The 23,394-nt window shown below is 44.1% G+C and overlaps 1 protein-coding gene and 1 long non-coding RNA gene across 4 annotated transcripts; both read left to right on the top strand.

Annotated features, from left to right (window-relative positions):
• The first annotated feature begins 8,548 nt into the window (after positions 1–8,548).
• On the top strand, positions 8,549–9,568 carry LOC139435513 (uncharacterized). Its single transcript, XR_011644761.1, has 3 exons — positions 8,549–8,867; positions 9,257–9,317; positions 9,437–9,568. It is a non-coding gene; the product is annotated as an uncharacterized lncRNA (long non-coding RNA).
• A 3,509-nt stretch (positions 9,569–13,077) lies between these two features.
• LOC117460703 (uncharacterized) lies at positions 13,078–16,733 on the top strand. Of its 3 annotated transcripts, XM_071206173.1 has the most exons (3): positions 13,078–15,401; positions 15,671–15,942; positions 16,181–16,733. In XM_071206173.1, exon 1 carries the CDS (start codon positions 13,162–13,164, stop codon positions 14,239–14,241), a length of 1,080 nt encoding a protein of 359 aa, XP_071062274.1. In that variant the 5' UTR covers positions 13,078–13,161; the 3' UTR covers positions 14,242–15,401; positions 15,671–15,942; positions 16,181–16,733. The 3 variants fall into 3 exon arrangements, with proteins under 3 accessions (XP_071062274.1, XP_071062275.1, XP_071062273.1); XM_071206174.1 differs by having other exon boundaries at positions 13,078–15,206; positions 15,798–16,733; XM_071206172.1 differs by having other exon boundaries at positions 15,671–16,733.
• Positions 16,734–23,394: the final 6,661 nt, after the last annotated feature.

The following is a 23,394-nucleotide window of genomic DNA, read 5'->3' as shown; positions in this document are numbered from 1 at the left end:
AGCAAAACTAACAATTGTAATATTAATCCAATCCAACTTTATTTATATAGCACTTTAAAAACCTTCAGACCAAAGTGCTGTACAGAGAGATAAGCTCCACAACATAATATAAATACATTTAAAATACAAGATACAAACACAAAACAAACCAGAATAAACGTAATAATTAAAAAATAAATAACAGCCATATAATAAAAACAATAGACCACTGAAAGCAAATAAAAGAAATCTACTTGTTTCTGAATGCCTCACATCGCGGAGGGGGCCTCACATCGCGGAGGGGGCCTCACCCGAAGCGCATATGCGGCGCAATTACTGTAAGCATGCACCCCCCCCCCCCCCGGGTGTTTTTTTTAATGCTGAAACATTCAGACTGTTGGAAAAACCCAGATAACCTGGAGAAAACCCATTCATGAAGACTACATGGATTTAGGGGGACAATGGGAACACATTACATTAAAGGTGAACAGGTCTCCCTTGGAAAAGAGATCAATGATCTCAATGGGATTTTATCTGTATAAATAAAGGTTTGAAATGAAATGAAAGGTAGAGGGGGAAAAGTGGGGTAGAGGGGTAGAGGGGATGTAGATTTGCCATTTAATTCAGCATCATGAAGTTCTCCTGCTTCCTCTTGATCATTTGAGTTTGCGGAGTGGAATATCTGAGCAATGGTTCCCCTGTCACCATCCTGTGGGTCCGCGACCCCACCCGAGCGGAACGGATCTTTACTGCAGGAGGGTTTGCTATTGTGAGTGGTGCGACGAGGGTACGCGCAGCTAGTCTCATTGTTCTTCTTCAGATGGGTGCGACGAGGGTACGCTGCACTCTAGTCTCACTGTTCTTCTTCAGAGGTGGTGTGACGAGGGTACGCTGGCACTTTGCATTGTTCTTCTTCAGATGGTGTGACGAGGGTACGCTGCATCTAGTCTCACTGTTCTTCTTCAGAGGTGGTGTGACGAGGGTACGCTGCACTCTAGTCTCACTGTTCTTCTTCAGAGGTGGTGTGACGAGGGTACGCTGCACTCTAGTCTCACTGTTCTTCTTCAGAGGTGGTGTGACGAGGGTACGCTGCACTCTAGTCTCACTGTTCTTCTTCAGAGGTGGTGTGACGAGGGTACGCTGCACTCTAGTCTCACTGTTCTTCTTCAGAGGTGGTGTGACGAGGGTACGCTGCACTCTAGTCTCACTGTTCTTCTTCAGAGGTTTGTGTGACGAGGGTACGCTGCACTCTAGTCTCACTGTTCTTCTTCAGAGGTGGTGTGACGAGGGTACGCTGCACTCTAGTCTCACTGTTCTTCTTCAGAGGTGGTGTGACGAGGGTACGCTGCACTCTAGTCTCACTGTTCTTCTTGAGGGTGTGACGAGGGTACGCCGCACGCTAATTTCACTGTTCTTCTGCGCGGTGTCCCGGCTTTTAGAAGTGTCCAATCTGGGCGACCGCTCTCCTGTTTCTTTCCCACGGTTCTTTGATGACTCCACCCCAGTTAGGGCAGAGTGTCTTCCTGCAGGTGCTCCCGGTGTTTTAATGGTTGGGGTGCGGGTTGGCCGCAGATCAGCAGTACTGCTCTCTTTGAGCTGAAACTTGTCCTTTTCCAGGTACTGCTTTCTCTTCTCCTCCGAGGAAGCGGTGCACTGGCATGTAGAATTTGCCTTCGTGGGCAACGGTTCACCTGCATCTTTTGAACCATGGCGGGCATCACCAGCTCGGGAAAGTGTTGGCAGGACGTGCGGCCTCACATCCACCGCGGCTTGCTGCAGGCTGCTGCGTTCCTGTTCCCGTTCCCGTTGCCGTTTCATTAAGCACTCCTTGCTAAACGGGTCAGTACCGCGTTTGGGCAACCACTCATCAGTTTCTCGACAGAAGTAATTGTAATCTGGCTCCTCCCGTAATCTCTGAGCTGCTGGATGATGCGCGCTCTCCTGCTCCATGTATTGCTGGATTTGGTTCTCTCCCTCAGCAATCTGTTTCTCCATTTCTCTGGCAGCATGTAATTCCTCTCTTATCTCCTGTTGACGAAGGGCTTTATTTTTAGCAGCATCGGATAATAAATCCTCTTGATGCTTAATGTTGGTTTGTCTTTTTAAATACACTTCTCGATTACTTTGCTCCTCAGACAACCTGTCAAGCTGTTTCAGTTGATGATACCAGTCCAGGCTGTTCTTTTTCTCCTCTCTCTCCTTCTCTTCTTTTCCACGATGTGTTTCCATTCTGTGAGTGGCAATGCTCTTCTGAGCCGCAGCCCTCTTCTCCTTCAGGTCCTTCTGCTGTTTTATCACTTTAGCATCTGCCTCGGCCACTTCCTTGGACAACTTCACCTCCTCTCTCTGGATTCTCTGAGCAGCCTCCTTTTTTTTAGCCGCTGCCAGTTGGTCTTTAACTATATCCTTAGGAATCTGCCTCATCTTGAGTTGTTCTGACTTCTCCTGTTTTCTCTGCTGCAGCAGTTCCTCTATGTCAGTCTGAACACGTTTAGTTTCCTTCTCCTTCATGTTCAGTTTTTCAATTTCTCTTTGTCTGAGGCAGTTTTTTCTACAGATTTCCTCTTTACGAAGTTTTATGTTTTCGTCCTTTGCCTTCTGTTCTTTTCGATGCTCCTCTCTAAGCTTCTGTTTATGCTGTTCATCGAGGGCCCTGAGTTGGTCTCTTTCTTCTTCTCTTCTCCTGTCGTCTCTCCTTTTCTATCAACAGATTCTTCTCCTTGGTCTGCTTAACAAGCTCGTTTTTCAGAGCCACATTATCACGGCGTCTCTGACGAATGTTGTCTTCCTCTTTTCTCTGAGCATCAATACATATCTGACGCCTCTTTTCGTCCTCCTCCCTTTTCTGTTGGTTAGCCTTCCTCACTGTCTCTCTATTAGACGCAGCCATAACTGCATTGTCCTTTTTATTTTTTCTTTTAAGAGGTCGCTATTGAACTTCCTGACCCTTGCATTCTGGAAGAACCTCTTATCCTTGGCTGCGTCAAGCGCCAATGATAAGTGCCGGTCTTTTCTCTTTAAATCCACGTCATTTGCAGCCGTCTCAGACCTATAGTCCTCCTCTGCCTGTTTGCGCATCATTGTTTGTTCCCGCTGCTTCAATATGCAGGTTTTGTAGATTGGATGAGCCATTTCAGTTTGTTCTGTGTTGTCGTGTTGTGTTGGGAAAATACCGTCTGTGTCTCTGTGTTGTGTCTCTGTGTTGTGTCTCTGTGTTGTGTCTCTGTGTTGTGTCTCTGTGTTGTGTCTGTGTGTTGTGTCTCTGTGTTGTGTCTCTGTGTGTTCTGTGTTGTGTCTCTGTGTTGTGTCTCTGTGTTTTGTCTCCACAAACTGATGGACTGAAGTCTTAGCAATTTGGTTCGGAACACAGATCAAGGCGAATGACATCATTAGATAGTGACCTCACATTCCGTGTGACAGCACTTGACTTTTGACTATTAAGTCATTCAAATAATCGCATTCCAAGTTGCCTATACAGTTGCTAGGCAACCAACATTATTGAATTTCACACCTGATTCTAAACTAATGCATTCCAATCAGGGGCGGATCTAGACAAATATTCATGGGGTGGCAGGAGATGTTGAGGGGTGGCATCCCCCGGCAGAAGTATATGCTGATTTAATCGCAGTCATATCAATCAATGTTAACTTGGAAAGCCACAATATTAATATTTTAACTCAATAACATCAGGACAGAGATGTTCACAAGTCTTTTTTTGCAAGTCCAAGTCAAGTCTCAAGTCTTTGGTCACGAGTCCAAGTCAAGTCTCAAGTCTTTGTGGGGTGAGACTTGATCAAGTCTCAAGTCTTTGGTCACGAGTCCAAGTCAAGTCTCAAGTCTCTAAAAAAATAAAAGTCTCATCATGTCTCTTCTGGTTGTAATAAGCCAATTGTCTGCTGCTATCCAGTATGTTAAGAATACTGCACAGCTATATCTAAGAAATTCAAAGCATTTACTGTGTTATTATCACTCCTATATCTATTAGCATACAGTATCAGTACTGATTAGTTGTTTGTTTTATATGATCACTTTAAACCGGCTATTGCAATGCAATATGAGGACAAACATCACACTTTAGCTAAATACAAACAACTTATAAGCAAAACACTTCAGAATCAGAAATACGTCAAATACATCTTTGTATCAACCGTATTGTTTAATTACACTGGGTCTCTAATGACATCTTTTAAGTCTACTATTAATAAACATAATCCTCTATCCTCTCACTCAAACCCAGTGTCATGGTAACCTGATAAACCTGTAACATTAACGTTACGTGGTCAACAATAAACCTGTAACCTGCCTATAAACCCACAGATGTATTTATGTATGTAACTATGTATTTTTCTACGTTTAACGTTAGCCAGTAGATGGTGGCAGCGGGTAATGATTAACGTTACCGACCTTTTTTATGTCATGTCAAGAGTTGGATGTCAACGCCACTCAACTCAAACAAGCGTGACAAGCAATTCACTAATATTTTCAAATATTCAGTTACAAAGCTAGCAGCAAGCTAAGTTAGCATTACACAGCTGATGCTGAGCTAAACATGTTTGCTAACCGTCCATGCGTTAATGTGACTGACCTCTCCGGGTGACTTTTCAAGTGCCTGATGAAATTCGACGTTGTTGCGCCAGCATCCTTGATTTTGATATTGCAGACTTTGCAGTGTGCGCTCCTTTTGTTGGTGCCGCCGGCGTTTTGTTCGAAGTTTTTGTAGTTGAACCTAATTACAAGCGGTACAGCCGCAGGTGTGCCGCCGGTCGCCATTGTGTTACTACGAGGTAATAACAGAGGCGCGCACGTCTGCGTAATGAGCCCGGCTAAAGTAACTGGATGGCCTACCTGCCTGTCAGCCTTCCATCTGGGCACAAACTGATCTCGTGCCCTCATTGGTCATGTGCACGTTCGTGTGTGTTGGAGGAGGCGGGCTCTATAAGGAAGTAGCAGCCTCGAGCAGATTATCTCCGGTTGTGTATTTTCAAATTCTAGCGATCTCGAGCCGGTTTCTCTCAAATGTACCTACCCCACCTTTAATACGCCAAAAATAGAAAACACAATGATTGTTCACGAGTCCCAACACACGAGTCCAAGTCGAGTCTGAAGTCTTTTGGTCACGAGTCCAAGTCAAGTCTGAAGTCTCTGTGTGTGCGACTTAAGTGCGACTCGAGTCCGAGTCGCAGACTCGAGTCCCCATCTCTGCATCAGGATACATTATTGTGGCACATCATTTAAATATAAATATATAAGGTGGCAGACATCATTTAATGAATTTTAAATGAACAATAACAAATAAAAGACCAGCAGGGTTACCAAATCTATGCAGACTGCTGCAATACGTACATTAATTAACTGTCTCTTCGATGTTTGTCTGAATATGATAATATTAACAATCATATCATTCTTATCAGCTGTCAATCACTTTTATGATTCACATATTCATTTATTATTCAATAAACTATATTTTTTGGAGGAGTTAATGATGAATGTTCCTCAAGATGCTTGCTCACCCTCCTTCAAATTTGAATGACTATATCAAAACTCAAAAGATTCAAAGGAACAGTTCAGCGCAGCACGACTTTACTGCAAACAGTTACAACCTTGACTTTACATCAGAAAGAACAAACATTAAAGAAGTGACTAACTGCATCAATTAGGGTTAAAAAACGTGTATTCAGCTAAAATATATACACCGCTGCAGCTATTATGCAGTGGAAAGTCCTTACCTACTGGCCAGTTAAATCCTTTGTGCCTGTAGCCATCAGGCTGCACAACAATGTTACTGGACATAAATACACACTGTTTCCATACATCCATGCAAATATATGTAATATGTATGACCCAATATGTATTATGTTCATTTTCATTCATTTCTTACTTCATAGTTTATATGACCCAATGTAGCTATATAGGCTCATTTTTATTTTGTATTCATTTCTTATTTCATAGTTTTTGTATTTGAATCTTTGATTTTATTAATCTGTGTGAATCTGTGCTGTCCTGTTTTTCATTCTTACCCTGTTGCTGTTTGAACTGCTGAATTTCCCCACGGGGATTAATAAAGGTCCATCTTATCTTAAATCAAAGTGGTTACTTTTTTTTGGCTGGGCAGTGTAGTTGTACGTTTTATTTGACTTTCTCAGTAATTAAAACAGTTTTTTGGGGGCAGACCCCCACTGTTATGGAAATCTTAGACCTAGTCAATACTGTGGAGATATACAATTAGAATGATCAATCAATAAACTGCCTCGAAGGCACAGGTCTCACAGAGTATAGGATAGTTTGCAGGAGTGTGCGCAATAGTCACAGAATAGCAAAGCTTATACAAGATAGGGCGAGCAGACAGAGTTTTGTGTAGCGGCGGAACGCCTCAGAAATCTGCTTTCACAAGGATGTCTCATATTGTTATTAGACGCATGTCCTTGAGCTGGAGAAAGTATAACGGTTCTCAGAATATGGAAGTTCATGTGTGACTTTGTGTGAAGAGGAGGAGTCTCAACATAGTCTACCAAATCAGCTCTGTGGCCGTGAAGCGCTTGGGAATAATAACCCTCATTAAGAGTATGCAGAGAAAAAGCACATATCAGGAAAATTGTACAGTAGTGTTAGACAATGCTTTTAGAAGCATTTGGTTTTACCCAAGCGGCAAACTCTGGGGAACAGCCGGGAAGCCAATACGGAAGTGCCACACACTGCAGTTCATATAGTGGCCGATAGGCGATGGCTGCAGAAAGGAGCAATTTCCATAGACCCCCATGTTAAAATGCCCAACTTTACAGCAGAAAAAAACATGTTTCTATCCCTGGCTCTTTTATTATCGATATAGTTAGATTCCACCTTCATGATTATGGATCTGTGAGTGAATTGTTTTCTAACAGGACCCTTTTATTTATATTAGGTCTTAAAGTTGTTGCATTAATTAGGGCGTGGTCACGTTGATGGACACGTACATGCCTCACTGTCAGCTAACAGCAACTTGCCCACTCTGCTAGGCTACAACCATAGAGGCTACAACGTTAGTTAGTCATAGTACTTGACCCTTTAGCTTTAGCCGTGTTCGTGGTGATATACCAGACAATTAAGATGTCGTGCTGTGCGCTTGAATGTACTAACAGAACTTCCAAGAAGTCTACTCACAGTTTTTTTCGGTGAGTAAAATGATAATATTATACATGTTAACCCCGTTAGCAGGTGTTTGTGTGCTTGTTAGCAGTGTTGTAGTCAAGTCACCAATTCACGAGTCCAAGTCACCCTCGAGTCACCACTCTTCGAGTCCGAGTCCAAGTCCGAGTCACCAAGGGAGAGTCGTAGTCGAGTCCGAGTCCAAGTCCGAGTCACCCAAGGAGTGTCCAAGTCGAGTCCGAGTCCGAGTCATCATTACCTGTGTTCGAGTCCGAGTCCAATTCCGAGTCACTTAAGAAGAGTCCAAGTCAAGTCCGAGTCACAAGTCTTCATGTATTAATCTTCGTGGATATATGTTTTGAAATGTAGCTGCTCCTCTACATTGCTGTTATCCTGTCTATTGAACTGCTGTGAAGCGACTTTGGCTACAATTCTTGTAATAGGTGCTATACAAATATAAAGCTTATTTCTAATATTCATATTATTATTATATATAAATAAACTATATTTAAAATGAGTTACCTTTTAGAGAAGTGATTATATTTGTATGCCAATATTTTCCTATGGTAAAGTTTTCGTTTTGCACTTTTATTTTGATAGTAATAAGATTGGGACTCTTATTTTGAAGGAACTTTTACGGGTTAAATCAGTTTACTGATAAAGATTTAGCCCCAGAAAGCACATGGCTACTTAGCATGCAAAATGACGTCATTCTGCATGTTAAGTATGTGCTTTCGTGTTATGGCTGAATCTTTATTTATTGATTAGATCACGTTACTCTGATGATAGTGTTCAAGACAGCCTATATGTCTGAACTCGACCCTTAGAGTAATGTGTTACGGAGCCTTCTCTTCTATATTGTTTCCACATAACGAGCATTTTGCTCTTTTCCAATGTGGAAGCAGAATGTGTGAAAGCATACAGCACGATGCGGGGTGTGTCTGTAGACATCTCTAGACTGGAACAGCGGGGCCCAGTACGTGAACTCGCCATACAGGATAGAGGACATCAGACTCCAGAGAAAATGTGCTCGAGTCCGAGTCCAAGTCGGAGCGTCAATGTACGAGTCGAGTCCGAGTCATCGTGGGGGGGGGGAATTCACGAGTCCGAGTCCAAGTCATCCTGTGCGAGAATTCACGAGTCCAAGTCCGAGTCGCGTCAATCAGTGCGCGAGTCCGAGTCGAGTCCCGAAAATCGGCACTCAAGTCCGACTCGAGTCCGAGTCCAGGACTCGAGTACTCCATCTCTGCTTGTTAGCTTAGCTTGTTATGTAGCTTATTAGCCAGCTAAGGACGTAACCCTCTATACATGTGTATATATATATATACAGTTTAGTTTATGATTCAGCCTTGGGTAAGACTTTTATAGTCTATGGCTATGACGCCCATAATGCTAAATGGGAGCAAATGTTAAAAGGGGACCCAATTATCCCAGTGGTGGCCGCCGGAGTCCGCCGCCGAAGCTAACCGGAGCCGTAGCTAGCCCTTTGCAGCTCCGTTAGCTTCGGCCAGCGGCGGAGTACGGCGTTATAACTGGAGATCAAGGAATGCAGCGAAACGCGGACTTGGTTCGCCTGCAGCCCGCTATAGTATTAGCCAGAGCTATTTAATAGAAGAGTTACGACATCTCCGTTCACTCCAATGGACCACTTTTTTACAGCAATGGCGGATCGTGGAGCCTCTCAATCGTTCCCCGGAAGTTAGCGCCAAGGCTGGCAGAGCTGTGGAGTTGCAGCATAATACACCGTTCGTGACGGACTTTTAAAGGTAAGAAGAAGTTTAAAGATTTATATTGCGGATATTATCAGTACATCTGATTCAAATTAACATGTGTATTAAAGGATGTCAGTGGATTATCCCTAAATTAGTAGATTTAGGGAACGTTTACAGATAACAGATTAAGCTAGCATACCGAAGCAAGTTAGCAAAACACGTTGAACAGCCTTTTAATTGTAAATTCCGTTCTCTTAATGTCATTTCGTCCAACATGTTGAATTAGAGAAGAGGGGCTTCTAAACGGGATTGTATGCGGGGGTGGAGGGAGTTAAATATTAGATAAATATAACTTTGGTGCGTGTAAGAGTGAGTGTTTTTAGCAGAGCCATATTGTGTCCTTGTGATTCTGTTGATTATTACCTGTCTGTATAATGTTGCAGCTCATCTGATTCTGGATTGATGGCAAAGGGAGAGGGACTTAAGTGAGAGTGAAAACACAAGGTAAGTTTAATACTACTGTTTTATATAAGTAAACACCTTATCTCCCCAAGGCATTTCCCATCCAATAGGTGTGCTGTGTGTGTATAACCCTTTCTCCTGTCTGTTACTCCCTCTTTCAGCACAAGAACCAGAGGGGGGTTCAATGGAGCCTGAATACCTGCACTGAGACCCTCACCCTGCACCCTGAGTCTCAACTCTGTGTTTTTCAAGCCTTTCCCTGTTTTTTTGTATTAAACAAAACATTAAGCTTTCCCAATGGCGTGGTTTTCGTTTTATGAAAAAGTGCAAATGCAGTGTTTGTATATAATTACATCACATATTGTGTTGCTGTTGGTCGTGAAATTGCTCCTGCTGACTTGAGCCAGCCATTTTTTCCTCCGCTCTGTGTCAGTGGGGAAGCCGTACATTCGTACTCCTTTCTCTGAGCGATTAGAGCATCCCCAGGCAGCACAGCAAACCATGGTGGCTACTAGGAGGCAGCACAGCAAACCAGAACAACACGGAGGAAAAGGCACCGACAAACTGCATGATATGCTATTCAATGTTTATTGAATCCCATGTAATGTAGCTCAGTGTAAGTTCAATCAGGAAGACAACAGCATCGGGTGTCACACGTTATTTCAATAAGTGATCAGGGGCATTACGCCCCGGCTAGCCAATCATCGCACCTGCTAACCTCTTTAAATCTGCTCTCCCCTTCCTGTCAGTTGTCATTTCAGGTGTCAACGCAAAAGGTAGTAAACGAATACTCCTCCGTAAACACTCAGAAAAGAAAGAAAAACAAACCACAATGTCTAACACAGACTCTTCCGAGAACGAACCGTTTTCGAAGGATCTCGATCCTGGCTCCGATGTACCTCCGGATGCAGCTTCGAACTCCTCAAGCCTCCGGCGCATGAGCGCCCGCCTGGCTTCCCGTGACAGCTCACAATCAGCAGAAGCAAACTTCATAATCACCCATTTACGGCAGCAGGGTATCTCTGCAGCCTCAGATCTCCCTCTCTCCCAGCTCAGGGAGCTCTCGGACCAAGTCTCCGGCGCGGTCCATCAGCCCAGGGCAGCAGCCCCAGCAGCTCCAGCCAACTCTCCAGCTATCACCCCCGAGAGGCCGGAGCGAGGACGCGGGCGGAGCCGCGGGGGGAAAAGGAAAAAAAGTCAAGTCCCTCTAGAGCCGGTCCATCTAAAAGGTCCACCTTTCCACAGGCTCACCCAAGCGTCGCCCAGCCCGGGAGCCCCGGTAATCAGCCACTAACGGATAGCATTAGGGGTGTTGAAAATAATCGTTTCTACGATGCATTGCGATGCGGACGTGGACGATTCGGTCTCGATGCAGTGACGGAAGATAATCGGTTATAGAGTAGTAACGTTGATTCCTGATTTTCCGGCCGCGGCTTTACTATAACGTTTTTTCTGTCACTTTAATATCAAATCGGTCGGTGACGCAGAGATCAGGGAACATACGTGACAGCGGCACAGCAACACCGAACACGGAGCAGTCTGCTTTATCCACCAACACAACAACACCAGTCCAGAACCCACAGCAGAAGGACCCGCTCTGAATCACTCCGTGTTGCTGCGGCTCAGAGACACAGACAGGGATTTATGTTTTTCAAAAATAATCGCGTTACAATCATGTCAGGTTTTTGGTGGATTTAATTAAGTCTTGGATTGCAGAGTATGAATGTCCTCTAGCAATTTTCAGATGATATATACGTGTGTAAAGTTTGTGAAGGCAGGAGGAAAAAAGCTTCCGCGATCACCGTCTCCTCTCCGTTCCTCCAAGCCCCGCCCCCTCCCTGAAAATAATGAGTGACATGCTGATAGTGACCCGATAGAAACTTTATTATTCACTTAATCACTGAGATATAATGAAGCTAATTTTATCTTTCATTCATTGGATTTATGTAACAGTAAAACAGAGAATGTAAGTGTGCACCCACATGCAGTATTTTAGTTTGTATATGCTGTTGTAAATACTCCTGTTGTCTGCTGTGTTCAGACTCACGTCCTGTGTGTGATGCCTCATTCAGGACATTCAGTGTCCTTTCTTAACAGAAGGCCGTGGCTAGAAGCTGCAGCTAGACTGCAGAAGCATTAGCTTTTTGTTTTTGAGGATGGAACAACTTCACACACGGAGGCTAGACCTATACAATTCATTTATTTTGGTTTATAAATGAATGTCAAGACATTTATGTTATTGATTTCTGAAGCACTTTCTAAATAATAAAAAGAGAGTTCATATGTATTGACTGCATGTATGCATTGATGAAAAATAAGCCATGTGCAGTAATCTAGAAAATTGAGGATGCAACGCATTGGTATGAATCGAGATGCACCGGGATGCACCGGGATATCGAACCGAATCGAATCGTTGACAGGATAATCGTAATCGAATCGAATCGTGAGACCAGTGAAGATGCACAGCCCTAGATAGCAAACTCCCTGCAATCGTTGGCTAGCTCTATGCTGCTAATTGACGCTCGCCTGCAGGCCATGGATAAAGGCCCCATCGGAGCTTCAACCTCTTCTGCGAACTGGGCCTCGGTCCCCGCTTCGCTGCCAACAGGATTTATGCCAGGTCTCGGGGGTTTCCCTCCACAAATCATAGCTCCCCCTCACTCCCTGGCTTCAGCACTCCCAGCGCCTCACTCAGGTAGGCCTCATATTCCCCAGAGCGCTCACATTTCCTCTCGGCTGAGAGCGAAAATCCTCGAAGGGAAAGACATAAATTTAGTCACCCTCATCTTGCCTTCCCCGGAGTGCGACAAGTCAATCGCCACGGGAGGAAGCATCACTGCCGTTTTTAAGTCCGCAGATCCTCGGCTCCTCAGAGACCTCAACATAGGACAATTTTTGGTTGCTTTCGGCATCTTCCGCGATGTCCTGTGTTCCGTTTACCCGGAAAGAAGAGTTGAGTTAGACGCTTATCTGGGCCTCATCGGCGATCTTTATCTCAAATTCGGGAAATCCACGTTCTACTCCTATCACAAGAGCTTTTCTAGCAAAGCAGCGCTTCACTTAGCCCACTGCAACGTTCGCCTGGACTGGTCCGTGCTGGACACCGAGTTGCTCGTGATGGCGACTGGCGGGCAACAAGTTGTTTCGTGCATCAGCTGCGGGACGCAGGGCCACACCTCCCCCTTCTGCCCATCAGTGCCTTTCTCCGGGTTCAGAGCTTTTCCTGCGTCACAGTCGGGGAATAATAAACAAAAAAACAGGTGCAGAATAGTACCTGCAGGGAGGCTCACCCGAAGTCAGTTTGCCCCAGGCGCGGGCACGTGAAGTTCCCGCAGCAGAAACCACGTGGGGGAAAAAACTCCTGAAACATCACCTTTCCACCCCCATCAACATCCCACATTTAGCAGCAGCGCTTTCTACTCACCCAGATCCCGTGTTCGTAGAATATCTTCTGTCAGGGCTCTCTCAAGGGTTCAGGGTCGGGGTTATTTCTCCTCCCTCCGTGTCCCTTGTTTCAAAAAATCTGCAATCAGCATTTAAAGAACCCACCATAGTCTCCCAGCTTATCGAGAAAGAACTCAACAAAGGATACCTTATCGGTCCGTTTCACTCACCCCCGTTCTCAGTGTTCCGGACAAGCCCAATAGGAATAGCCACGAGTAAATACTCTGAGAAAAAAAGGCTGATTTTCGATCTGTCCGCACCCCGCTCCGGCCCGTTTTGCAGTATTAACAGCCTTATTCCTCCAGAGCCATTCTCCCTTCATTATGCCTCAGTCGATAACGCAATCAAACTAATTAAGTTTGCGGGGCAAGGAGCCTGGCTCTCCAAGGCAGATATTACTGACGCATTCAAGATCATTCCCATCCATCCATCCCAGTGGAACATGTTCGGTATTAAGTGGGAAGCTAAATTCTACTTTGCAGTTCGCTTGACTTTCGGGTGCAGAAGTAGCCCCTGTATTTTTAATTCCTTTTCCGAAGCTCTCTGCTGGATTCTGCTGAATAATGTCAGGATTCCCTCCGTTCTCCACTTGCTGGACGATTTTCTCCTCATAGATCCCCCTCGGGATAACTCAGGCGCTTCCCTGGCGAAACTCAAATGCTGCTTTCAGGAGCTAGGCGTCCCCCTGTCCGGAGAGAAAACCATAGGACCCGACACTAGCTTGGAGTTTTTAGGCATCACACTCGACACTATAGACATGAAAGCATCTCTCCCCATCGCCAAACTGCAGCGCATACGCGACATCACTAAATCCTATTGCGAGCAACAAGTCATCACCAAACAGCAGCTGCTCTCCCTCCTCGGGCACCTCAACTTTGCCATGCGCGTCATCCCCCAGGGGCGCTCATTCATCTCCCGCCTCCTGGACGCAGCGTCGGCTGTAACAAACCTCCACGACCGCGTGTTTCTAGACGAAGGCTGCCGCTCAGACCTATGCTTCTGGTCTCTCCTGCTCGCCCACTGGAATGGCATCACCTTCTTTTACGACGACCTCGTGTACTCCTCTGATTCCATGAGGTTTTTCACGGACGCTGCCCCATCCGTGGGTTTTGGGGGTTTCTTTCAGGGAGAGTGGTTCGCGGGCCCGTGGCCTCCCTCATTTCCCAATCATGCCTCATCCTCCGCCCTGCACGAGATCTATCCGATTGCTGTTGCCTGCCACGTGTGGGGCCACCTCTGGCTACGGAAACGCATCTCGGTCCTCTGCGACAACCAGTCAGTGGTCTGGATCATCAATAAAGGTCGCTCCTCTTGTAGTGACATCATGCCGTTCATGAGAAGCATCACGTGGTCCTCCCTCACTCACAACTTCCTCATCTCAGCTCGTCACGTCCCCGGCCACCTCAATATAGTGGCTGATTCCCTCTCTCGCTTTCAATTTCAGACCTTCCGGAACCTCTGCCCGGAAGCCAGCCCGCAACCCGTTGGGATTCCTCCTCTGCATCTCCTCTCTCTACATTAAACAAGAGCCCCTTAGCTAGGCACCTAGAGTCGGCCAGATATTTTATGAGGAAAGGCTTAGCCACTTCCACCCTCAGAACGTACGACTTTGCATGGAGAACGTTTGCGTTCTTTTGTGTTTCCGTAGGCATCTCACTTAGACCCGTTCTCATCCCCACCGTGTGCGCCTTCATGTGCTACTGCGCCACTGATCGCCACCTCAAACCCCAATACATCCGGGGCCTCTTAGCAGGAGTACAATTTAACGTTCGCTGCTTCGATCCCAGCTTCCCCAGCTTGCTTGCTAACCTATCCGTTAAACTCATACTTAGAGGTCTTCTAAAAACGTTTCCCCCAGCGTTAGACCATAGACGACCCATTACACTCTCCACTCTGCGCCTTATGCTCTCCAAACTTAGAGAAGGATTATTTTCTCCCTACATCGACGCCCTACTCGACGCCGTATTTCTGCTGGCATTTTATGCTTTTCTTAGACCAGGCGAATTTACCACAGCTTCACGATCATTCAATCCCAATCAAGACGTCTGCCTTAACGACCTATCCTTCCACGCTAGCCATTTTAGTTTAAACATTAAACACTCAAAATGCGGAGGCGCTTGCTCCGTCATCGCAGCTCGCAACGATTCCCCGTTCTGCCCTTATGGATCCATGATCAAATTCCTGCGTCTTAGACCTTCCATTAATCCTCTCTCACCACTATTTCTTATTTCAGGGGATTTTCCCTTAACTCAACACCAGTTCAATCATTACCTTAAGCAAGTTCTCATTAGATCCGGCTTATCGCCCCAATTATTCTCGGGGCATTCGTTCAGGATAGGCGCAGCTACCTCCGCTGCTAATCAAGGCGTCTCATCCTCATCCCTGCAACAACTCGGACGATGGTCCTCCTCTGCCTTCACATCCTACATCCGCCCGGACATCAGTGCCGTGCTGGCTATCCAAAGGTCCCTCAAACACTAAAAGATGGTAAATATACCTATAACTGGTGGTGGTAACATGTCAGCATGTATACGTGTCTACGGTTCCGGATCTGTCAGGCTATGACTCCGGATCTGCGTATGCTAATCCCGCAAGTGCAGGTCGCGAACGTGGGTCCGAGTCAAGTTGCCGACTCAGGTCCGCGGTTAGGTTTAACCCTGCGGGCGCAGGTTGCGGACACAGGTCCGCGCTTAGGTTTAACCCTGCGGGCGCAGGTTGCGGACACAGGTCCGCGCTTAGGTTTAACCCTGCGGGCGCAGGTTGCGGACACAGGTCCGCGCTTAGGTTTAACCCTGCGGGCGCAGGTTGGGGACACAGGTCCGCGCTTAGGTTTAACCCTGCGGGCGCAGGTTGCGGACACAGGTCCGCGCTTAGGTTTAACCCTGCGGGCGCAGGTTGCGGCCAGTGGGTCCGCGCTTAGGTTTAACCCTGCGGGCGCAGGTTGCGGCCAGTGGGTCTGCGTCATGGTAAACCTGCGTGCAGGTTTCGGGCAGTGGTCCCGCACATGACTAACCCCGCAGCCCGGAAGCGATTCCGGCGCTCATCATGTCCCCATGTTAATCTCCTTTTCATCCATAGATCTCCGCAGCCAGCCGCAAGGTAAGGATTGCTCACAGCTCCGTACTTCATACTTCACTTCTTTTGGGGGTTCATCAGAGCGATTCTTTCCCTCCTGAATGATCATCCTGCAAACCCGGGGCCTAGTCGCCAAAACATCATTACAGTTACTTGTTGTAATACGTCAATCACTATTCCCGCATATCATGTGTCCCGATAAATAAACATGTACTCATACATCACGTCTCTCCTGATTGAAATGTAGCTCAGTGTAAGTTCAATCAGGAAGACAACAGCATCGGGTGTCACACGTTATTTCAATAAGTGATCAGGGGCATTACGCCCCGGCTAGCCAATCATCGCACCTGCTAACCTCTTTAAATCTGCTCTCCCCTTCCTGTCAGTTGTCATTTCAGGTGTCAACGCAAACCCTCCTCCACCCCTTCGCCTCCTGTCTCCTAAATACAGGGCCAAGCTAAACCTTCTCCCTTCAGATCGGACTGAACTACTATCACCACCACCAGTGTCTAGACCCCGGGGGGTTCATCAGAGCGATTCTTTCCCTCCTGAATGATCATCCTGCAAACCCGGGGCCTAGTCGCCAAAACATCATTACAGTTACTTGTTGTAATACGTCAATCACTATTCCCGCATATCATGTGTCCCGATAAATAAACATGTACTCATACATCACGTCTCTCCTGATTGAATTTGCAATGGATGTTCCTAAAACAACACATTTAACATCATCATTATCATCATATGCTGCTAGTCCTGCTGCTGCTGCTAGTCCTTTGATAGTCACCTGTCGGTCTCCTGTCCTTTCTGAAAGCCATAAAGATGACATTAGTCATTTAGATAACTTGTGTCCTCAGTTACCATGGGATTACTGAAACTACCATGAATTTAAGAAAATGGTAGAAATGAATCCAATCTGAATTTTAAAGCATTACTTTAGATCCCCTCCCTCTAAATGTATCAATAAACATTAGAAAGTGATGCTCCTGACTACCATACAAGTTTAAGAAGATAATATTGGTTTGAAAGAATTCAAAGCTATAAATAAACAGCAACAGGCTCTTTAACAAGGTACTGTGAGTAACATGTAAACTAGTTGTTCACACTAATCCTAATATTATCACTTAATATTAGCAAATTCGATTTTATTTTTTAAAACATATTGATGTAAATACACACACATATCGATTTGTTGTATAAATATTGCAAATCAAAACCTTTATTCACTAATAATTAACAAAAATCGTAGTTCTATCTCCTGTTATCAATGCATTCACATTGCCCGCCATGAACTTCCGGGGAACGATCCCTCGTCTACATGAACCACGTGACGATAACCGTTTTTGGACTTCCGGTGTCGTAACTCTTCTATCTATATGGCGCTGGTATTAGCTAAAGAAATGATGTTGAACAAGGCTTATTAAGCTGAACATCGCCACAATTGTTCTGCTATGTATCGGTACTTATTTTATTTTCTTAACGTGTGAATGACAAGCATTAAGAATAACAACAAATAGCTATTTATCTTGCATATTGTCTCGTTTGATTATGAATGTAACGTTTATATAGTGGAACTACACTGTTTTATCAAAACCAAAGTGCCACGCAGTAACTTGGTAGGCCCATGCATGTATTTCAGCAGGAAATGTGCCACCTAGATTCAATTTACCAACTATATAGAAATATTTGTAAAAGTTGTTCATGCGTTATACTTATTAAGTGAATATGAATTAAGTGAATTAAGTTGTCTTTGGGTCGGTTTTCATGTATTTTTGAATAAAGGTTTCCTTTAGACCGCGGTGAATTTAGTTTTATGTTGGATATTCGACGGACATTCGCGGACCCGCCAGCAGCGTCAGTTTCCCGGACCCGCCAGCAGCGTCAGTTTAACAGGGAGATCTTCTCCGCGAAACGAGGCTTTCACTTAGGGACCATCAACAAATGACTTTTACAATTAGACAAGAAAAATGTTCTTTTTAATAAATCGACAGCTTCTCGATCGTGTGAATGTGAAGCAAATTCACTCTAGAGCATACATTCATTGAACACACCTCTTTTTATTGCATATTAACACTCTAAATATTTTTATATTAATATTTTTGATGGAAATATTAGCTTATTTCTTCAATACCTTCCAGGTATTGTGACCGATTCACTCAAAATCAATGCTGGGTCAAATAACTACACTGGTTGCATAGGACACACCTCTTTTTATTGCATTTTAATACTTTAAATATTTTTATATTAATATTTTGATGGAAAAATGAGCTTATTTCTTCAATACCTTCCAGGTCATGTGACCGATTCACTCAAAATCAATGCTGGGTCAAAGAACTGCACTGGCTGAATAGGACACACCTCTTTTTATTGCATTTTAACAGTCTAAATATTTTATATTAATATGTTGATGGAAAAATTAGCTTATTTCTTCAATACCTTCCAGGTCATGTGACCTAATCACTCAAAATCAATGCTGGGTCAAAGAACTGCACTGGCTGAATAGGACACACCTCTTTGTATTGCATTTTAACACTCTAAATATTTTTATATTATTATTTTGATGGAAAAATTAGCTTATTTCTTCAATACCTTCCAGGTCATGTCACCGATTCGCTCAAAATCAATGTTGGGTCAAAGAACTGCACTGGCTGCATAGGACACACCTCTTTTTATTGCATTTTAACAGTCTAAATATTTACACACATTTATGCATTTCCTCAGTCCCTTTTAGAGTTTTCACTAAATTACATTAAACAGGCTGCTCAGGAACAGAAACTGTAATTGCAGTTTAAAGTCTGATTTGGAAATATAGTTTCTGTTATAAGTTTGTAAGCTGTATTTACATTTTCCATCTTCATATTCTCCCCCTACAACATGCACCTAATCATCTTGGGTTATAATTAGGGCTGTCAGTCGATTAAAATATTTAATCGCGATTAATCGCATGATTGTCCATAGTTAATCGCGATTAATCGCAAATTAATCGCACATTTTGTATCTGTTCTAAATGTACCTTAGAGGAATATTTTTCAAGTTTTTAATACTCTTATCAACATATGAGTGGACAAATATGCTTTATGCTAATGTTTATTATCATTTGAACAATGACAAATATTCTCATGAATATTAAACACAACAACCTCTGAACATTACAAATATTCGCCTCAATTCAACCTGGAACCTCTCTCATACAATACAAATGGTGTGTGTGTGTGTGTGTGTGTGCGCGTGCGCGTGTGCGTGTGATCGATCGTTGGAGCTATGTGCAACTCAAGGCATATGCTCGAACGGGAGCTGCCTGGACGCTGCAATCATGAGTGTGCTGACTTCTCGTACAATGTCCCGCTGTCTGGCTGCCTGCATAAAGTCAAGTGCTCGGCGCAGTTGTGTGGATAGGGCGCTCCTCTGTTTTCATTTAAACAGCTCCTTATATCCGTTAGCGCAGCTAGCTAGCACCAGATGCTAACAACAACAATAGCCGCGTTCACACTGCGGTACGGTAATGCACGTAAGGGTCTCTCTCTCGCTCGCTCGGGCCACACACACACACACACCCTCCCGGTGCCTCGCTGCGACTGGATTGTTTGCTCTCTGCCTGAGCGGTCGCTCTTTCGGACTCTGGATTACTGTCTGTCCTGCCGTGCTGTCGGGGCTGATTGACCTGAGCTGCTGATCGACCTGATCTGCGGATCCTGAATTGGGTGTGTCAAGGCACAATGTTGCCTAAAGCTACACTTGTGTTCGCTTTTCTCCTGGGATTAATTGTCAGCCCGCATGTCGGCAAAACTGACGGATTGCCTCCCAGCAATATCTCTGTTCACTTCGGACATTCGGATGGTGGAACCTCTGGAGAGCTGACTCCATCGGATAGTTTTTACCAAAAGCTGACGTTTCATGGCACGAAATGCGCTCTCCCGTATGCCCTTTTTACTTTGGACTCGCTAATATCGAAGGATCGGAGCAGCCCCGCCCCCCTGAGGAGCGACGCGTCCAGAGCCCATGTGAAAAAATCATCTTCCAGACTGTTAATATTGTTACTGCTTTTACTCTCTGGTAACGTTAACATTAACCCTGGTCCTGAGTGTTTCTCTGCTTCCCTGCAGCATTTGCCAACTCCGAAACAGTTTAGCTGTAGGCAAGGATTGGGTTTTCTGCATGTTAATGCTAGAAGCCTAGTGCCTAAATTAGATGTTTTCAAGACCTGGTTTTTAGTTGCTAAGCCTGATATTGTTGTAGTTTCTGAAACCTGGTTAAAACCATCTGTCACTGATACTGTTATTCACATTGATGGATATAATGTATTCAGAGCAGATCGTAAGGGCAGAGCTGGTGGTGTTGCAATATACACTGCTGAGAAACTACAGTGCTCAGTCCTTCACTCAATTTCAATTCCAAAGCAATTTGAGTTTCTTGCAGTCCAAATAACTATAGCAAATGCTCCTCTCACTGTTATTGGCTGTTATAGGCCTCCATCGGCCATCATGGATGCAACTACTAGCCTTACTGAATTGTTGTCTACGTTTTCTTCTGAAATCATATTATTGGGTGATTTAAATTGGGACTGGTTGAGTGATAAATCTTCACAGTTTAAGCAGGTTTGTGATTCTTTGAACTTAACTCAGCTTATTGATAGTCCCACTAGAATAAACCCTGCCAACCCCAATAACGATACCCTTATAGATGTCATTCTAACAAATGCAGCTCATAGGTATGTGTCTGTTGGTGTTTTTCCTAATGATATCAGCGACCATTGCACTATTGCATGCGTTAGGAGCACTAAGTTGCCCAAAGCCAAGGGCCTTATTGTGCTCAGGCGCTGCTTCAAACACTTCTCTGAGCAGGCTTTCCTTCACGATCTGGCGGAGGTTAAATGGCACTTCATAGCGTTAATTCCATCTGTCGATGTTGCCGTCCAATTTTTTATTGATCACTTTTTATCGATTATTAATAGACATGCCCCCCTTAGAAAATTCAGAGTCAAGAATAGGAACACTCCATGGTTTACTAGAGAACTATCGGATCTAATTCATGATCGTAATAAGCAATGGTCCTTAGCTAGAAAGTCTAACACTAGTGATGACTGGCTTCTTTTTCGTGTCCTCAGAAATAAATGTTCAGCCCTTATTAAAAAATCTAAAGCTGATTACTATCTGAGCTTAACCACTGATTGTTTTAATGACCATTCTAAGTTCTGGAAAACAATTAAATCACTTCAGAACAAGAAGGTTTCTAGTTTCCCAAAAAAACTGAAGGTTAGTGATTCTTTTATTTCAGATTCAGATGGTATGGCTAATGCTTTCAATGCTCACTTCAAAGAGGCTGGTCACATTTTTGATGAGCAAAGGCATGACTCTCTAAATGGTCGTACTCACAGCCCTACTCAAGAGATGAACTCCCCTCTTTTTGATTTAGCTTATTTCTCGGTCTCTGAAGTCTTACAGGGTTTGCACTCAATTGATCCTAAAAAGTCTGTCGAGCCTGACGGCCTCGACCCGTTCTTTTTAAAAATTGCAGCTCAGATTATAGCACAACCAGTAACTGATATTTGTAATCTCTCCCTGTCCACTCACACATTGCCAGCTGTGTGGAAGCAAGCTCTGGTATCGCCCCTCTTGAAAGCTGGTGATCCCACAGAGTTAAATAACTATCGTCCTATCTCAAATCTTTCTGCGTTATCAAAGATTCTTGAGTCCCTAGTTTCTACTCAGCTAAAACTTTTTTTAAATTCACACAACATCCTTAACCCTATGCAATCTGAATTCAGATCAAAGCACAGTACTGTGACCGCCAGTCTGAAAGTCTTAGACGATATTAAGGCTGCTTTGGATAACAAATCTGTATGTGTTGCATTGTTTATTGACCTGGCCAAAGCATTTGACACTGTAGATCACCACATTATTTCTAATGTTATGTTGATGTCTCGTTTCGGTCATAAGGCCATTTGCTGGTTTCAGCAACACATCCTCACTCCCAGGTCGGCCTATGTTGACGTTATGTCAAGTCCCCTGCCGGCTTTTTCCAACGCAAGGGGGGGGGCCTTAGCGTCCATTTTCAACGCAAGGGGGGGGGCCTTAGCGTCCATTTTCAACGCAAGGGGGGGGGCCTTAGCGTCCATTTTCAGCTTTCCGAGATGTCCATGTGCTTCTATGGACGCTCATGGAAGCACGGCATTCGTTTGTGTCGACTGCCCTTAAAGGCAATGTGAGCGTCCATTCTCATTGGATAGCGGAGAATTGTACACCCGGAAGTAAATATTCCCCTTACTGACGATTGATTTTACAGTGATATCTGCACTACTCATCGACTAAAAAACACCAGATTATCCTTGTTAATTACACAACATTGATTGGTTTAAATTGTGTGCAATGCTTTTGTATTTTTCCCCTTCGATTCGGAGAAACAAATCTTTTTTCGGAGTAAAGGATGGCAGAAGACACTACACTACCCAGAATCCCCAGCTATCATTTCTCCCTGCAGAAAAAGAAAACATGGCCGAACTTCGTTTTATTCTGGGTGTAAAATGCCTATTTTAAAGTTAGTTTGGCTATTAAAATGCGTTTTGATGTCATTTGATGCGAGAAATATGAGTTGTTATTTCAGATTATGTGTGCAGTGGATGTACATGATCTTTAGTTTGCTAGTTATTACGAAGATTACTTCAGGAAATTGCGTCCAACGTTTTCATTGTTACCAAGGTGGTTGCTAGCGACGCTGCTATCGATATTATTTCTGTTATGTTGTGTAACTGTTTAATGGTGTTATCTTTATTGCTACCCCCTTCCCCGTCAATGTATAGTGTTGGTCCACAGCGCAAACATATTAGTTTAACAAAATCCGCATCTAAAGATACGTTATTTCCCCCTCTGCAATTCCAGTCTCACATCTCACAGCACATCGTCATTAACAAATACCGGAAACAGACCGAAAACATTTAAAAAAAATTAAATAATACCTTATTCCGAGTGTGCTTGCTTTTCTCTTTGAAAGTCATCACATAACGGCATTGTAATACACGGTTCGGCTGCATTACATATTACATATCTGCCGTAGTTCTGTATTTATAGTCCTGATGAGAAGACAAACATGAGGAACTGAAAACGTGACGTGGATCATAAATATATCAGCCATTAAACAACATCTTACATTTCTTTTCACACAATACGTCTCCTTGCCGTATCAACACTAATTCGGCTCACTTTTATATTTGATCCAATTGGTAGATAGGCTGTATTTACACCATAAAGGTGCACAGATGATATAAAGAGACACCTGGTGGTTAAAGCATGTTATTGAATTTCATTATTTTTATTATTAGATATTAATAGGATCCCTATAAAGTATATTCATTACTCGTTATTCTCTACTAATAGTTAATTAAAGACTGTATATAATGACTATTTTGCACATCCCTTTCAAGATTTCAAGATTTTCTAAGGTTTATTGACATATCATATAGGCCTACACAACTGTGGTGTAGTTCTGCACTGAATGAAAAACTTGGGTCGCAGGTTCCTCAACAGTGCATTACAAGACATCTATCAATATGTGTGCATACCTCCAGCAATGTTAACTATGTTGAAGCACTTATTTTAACTGATAT

This window comes from Pseudochaenichthys georgianus, chromosome 16 (genome assembly GCF_902827115.2).
Source record: "Pseudochaenichthys georgianus chromosome 16, fPseGeo1.2, whole genome shotgun sequence".
Lineage (NCBI taxonomy): Eukaryota > Metazoa > Chordata > Actinopteri > Perciformes > Channichthyidae > Pseudochaenichthys > Pseudochaenichthys georgianus.
This window is presented reverse-complemented; position numbering and strand designations above follow the sequence as displayed.

Bases quoted from the DNA above. Each gene is read 5' to 3' on its own strand.
- LOC117460703 (XM_071206174.1), top strand. From the start codon at position 13,162: ATGTTCGGTATTAAGTGGGAAGCTAAATTCTACTTTGCAGTTCGCTTG.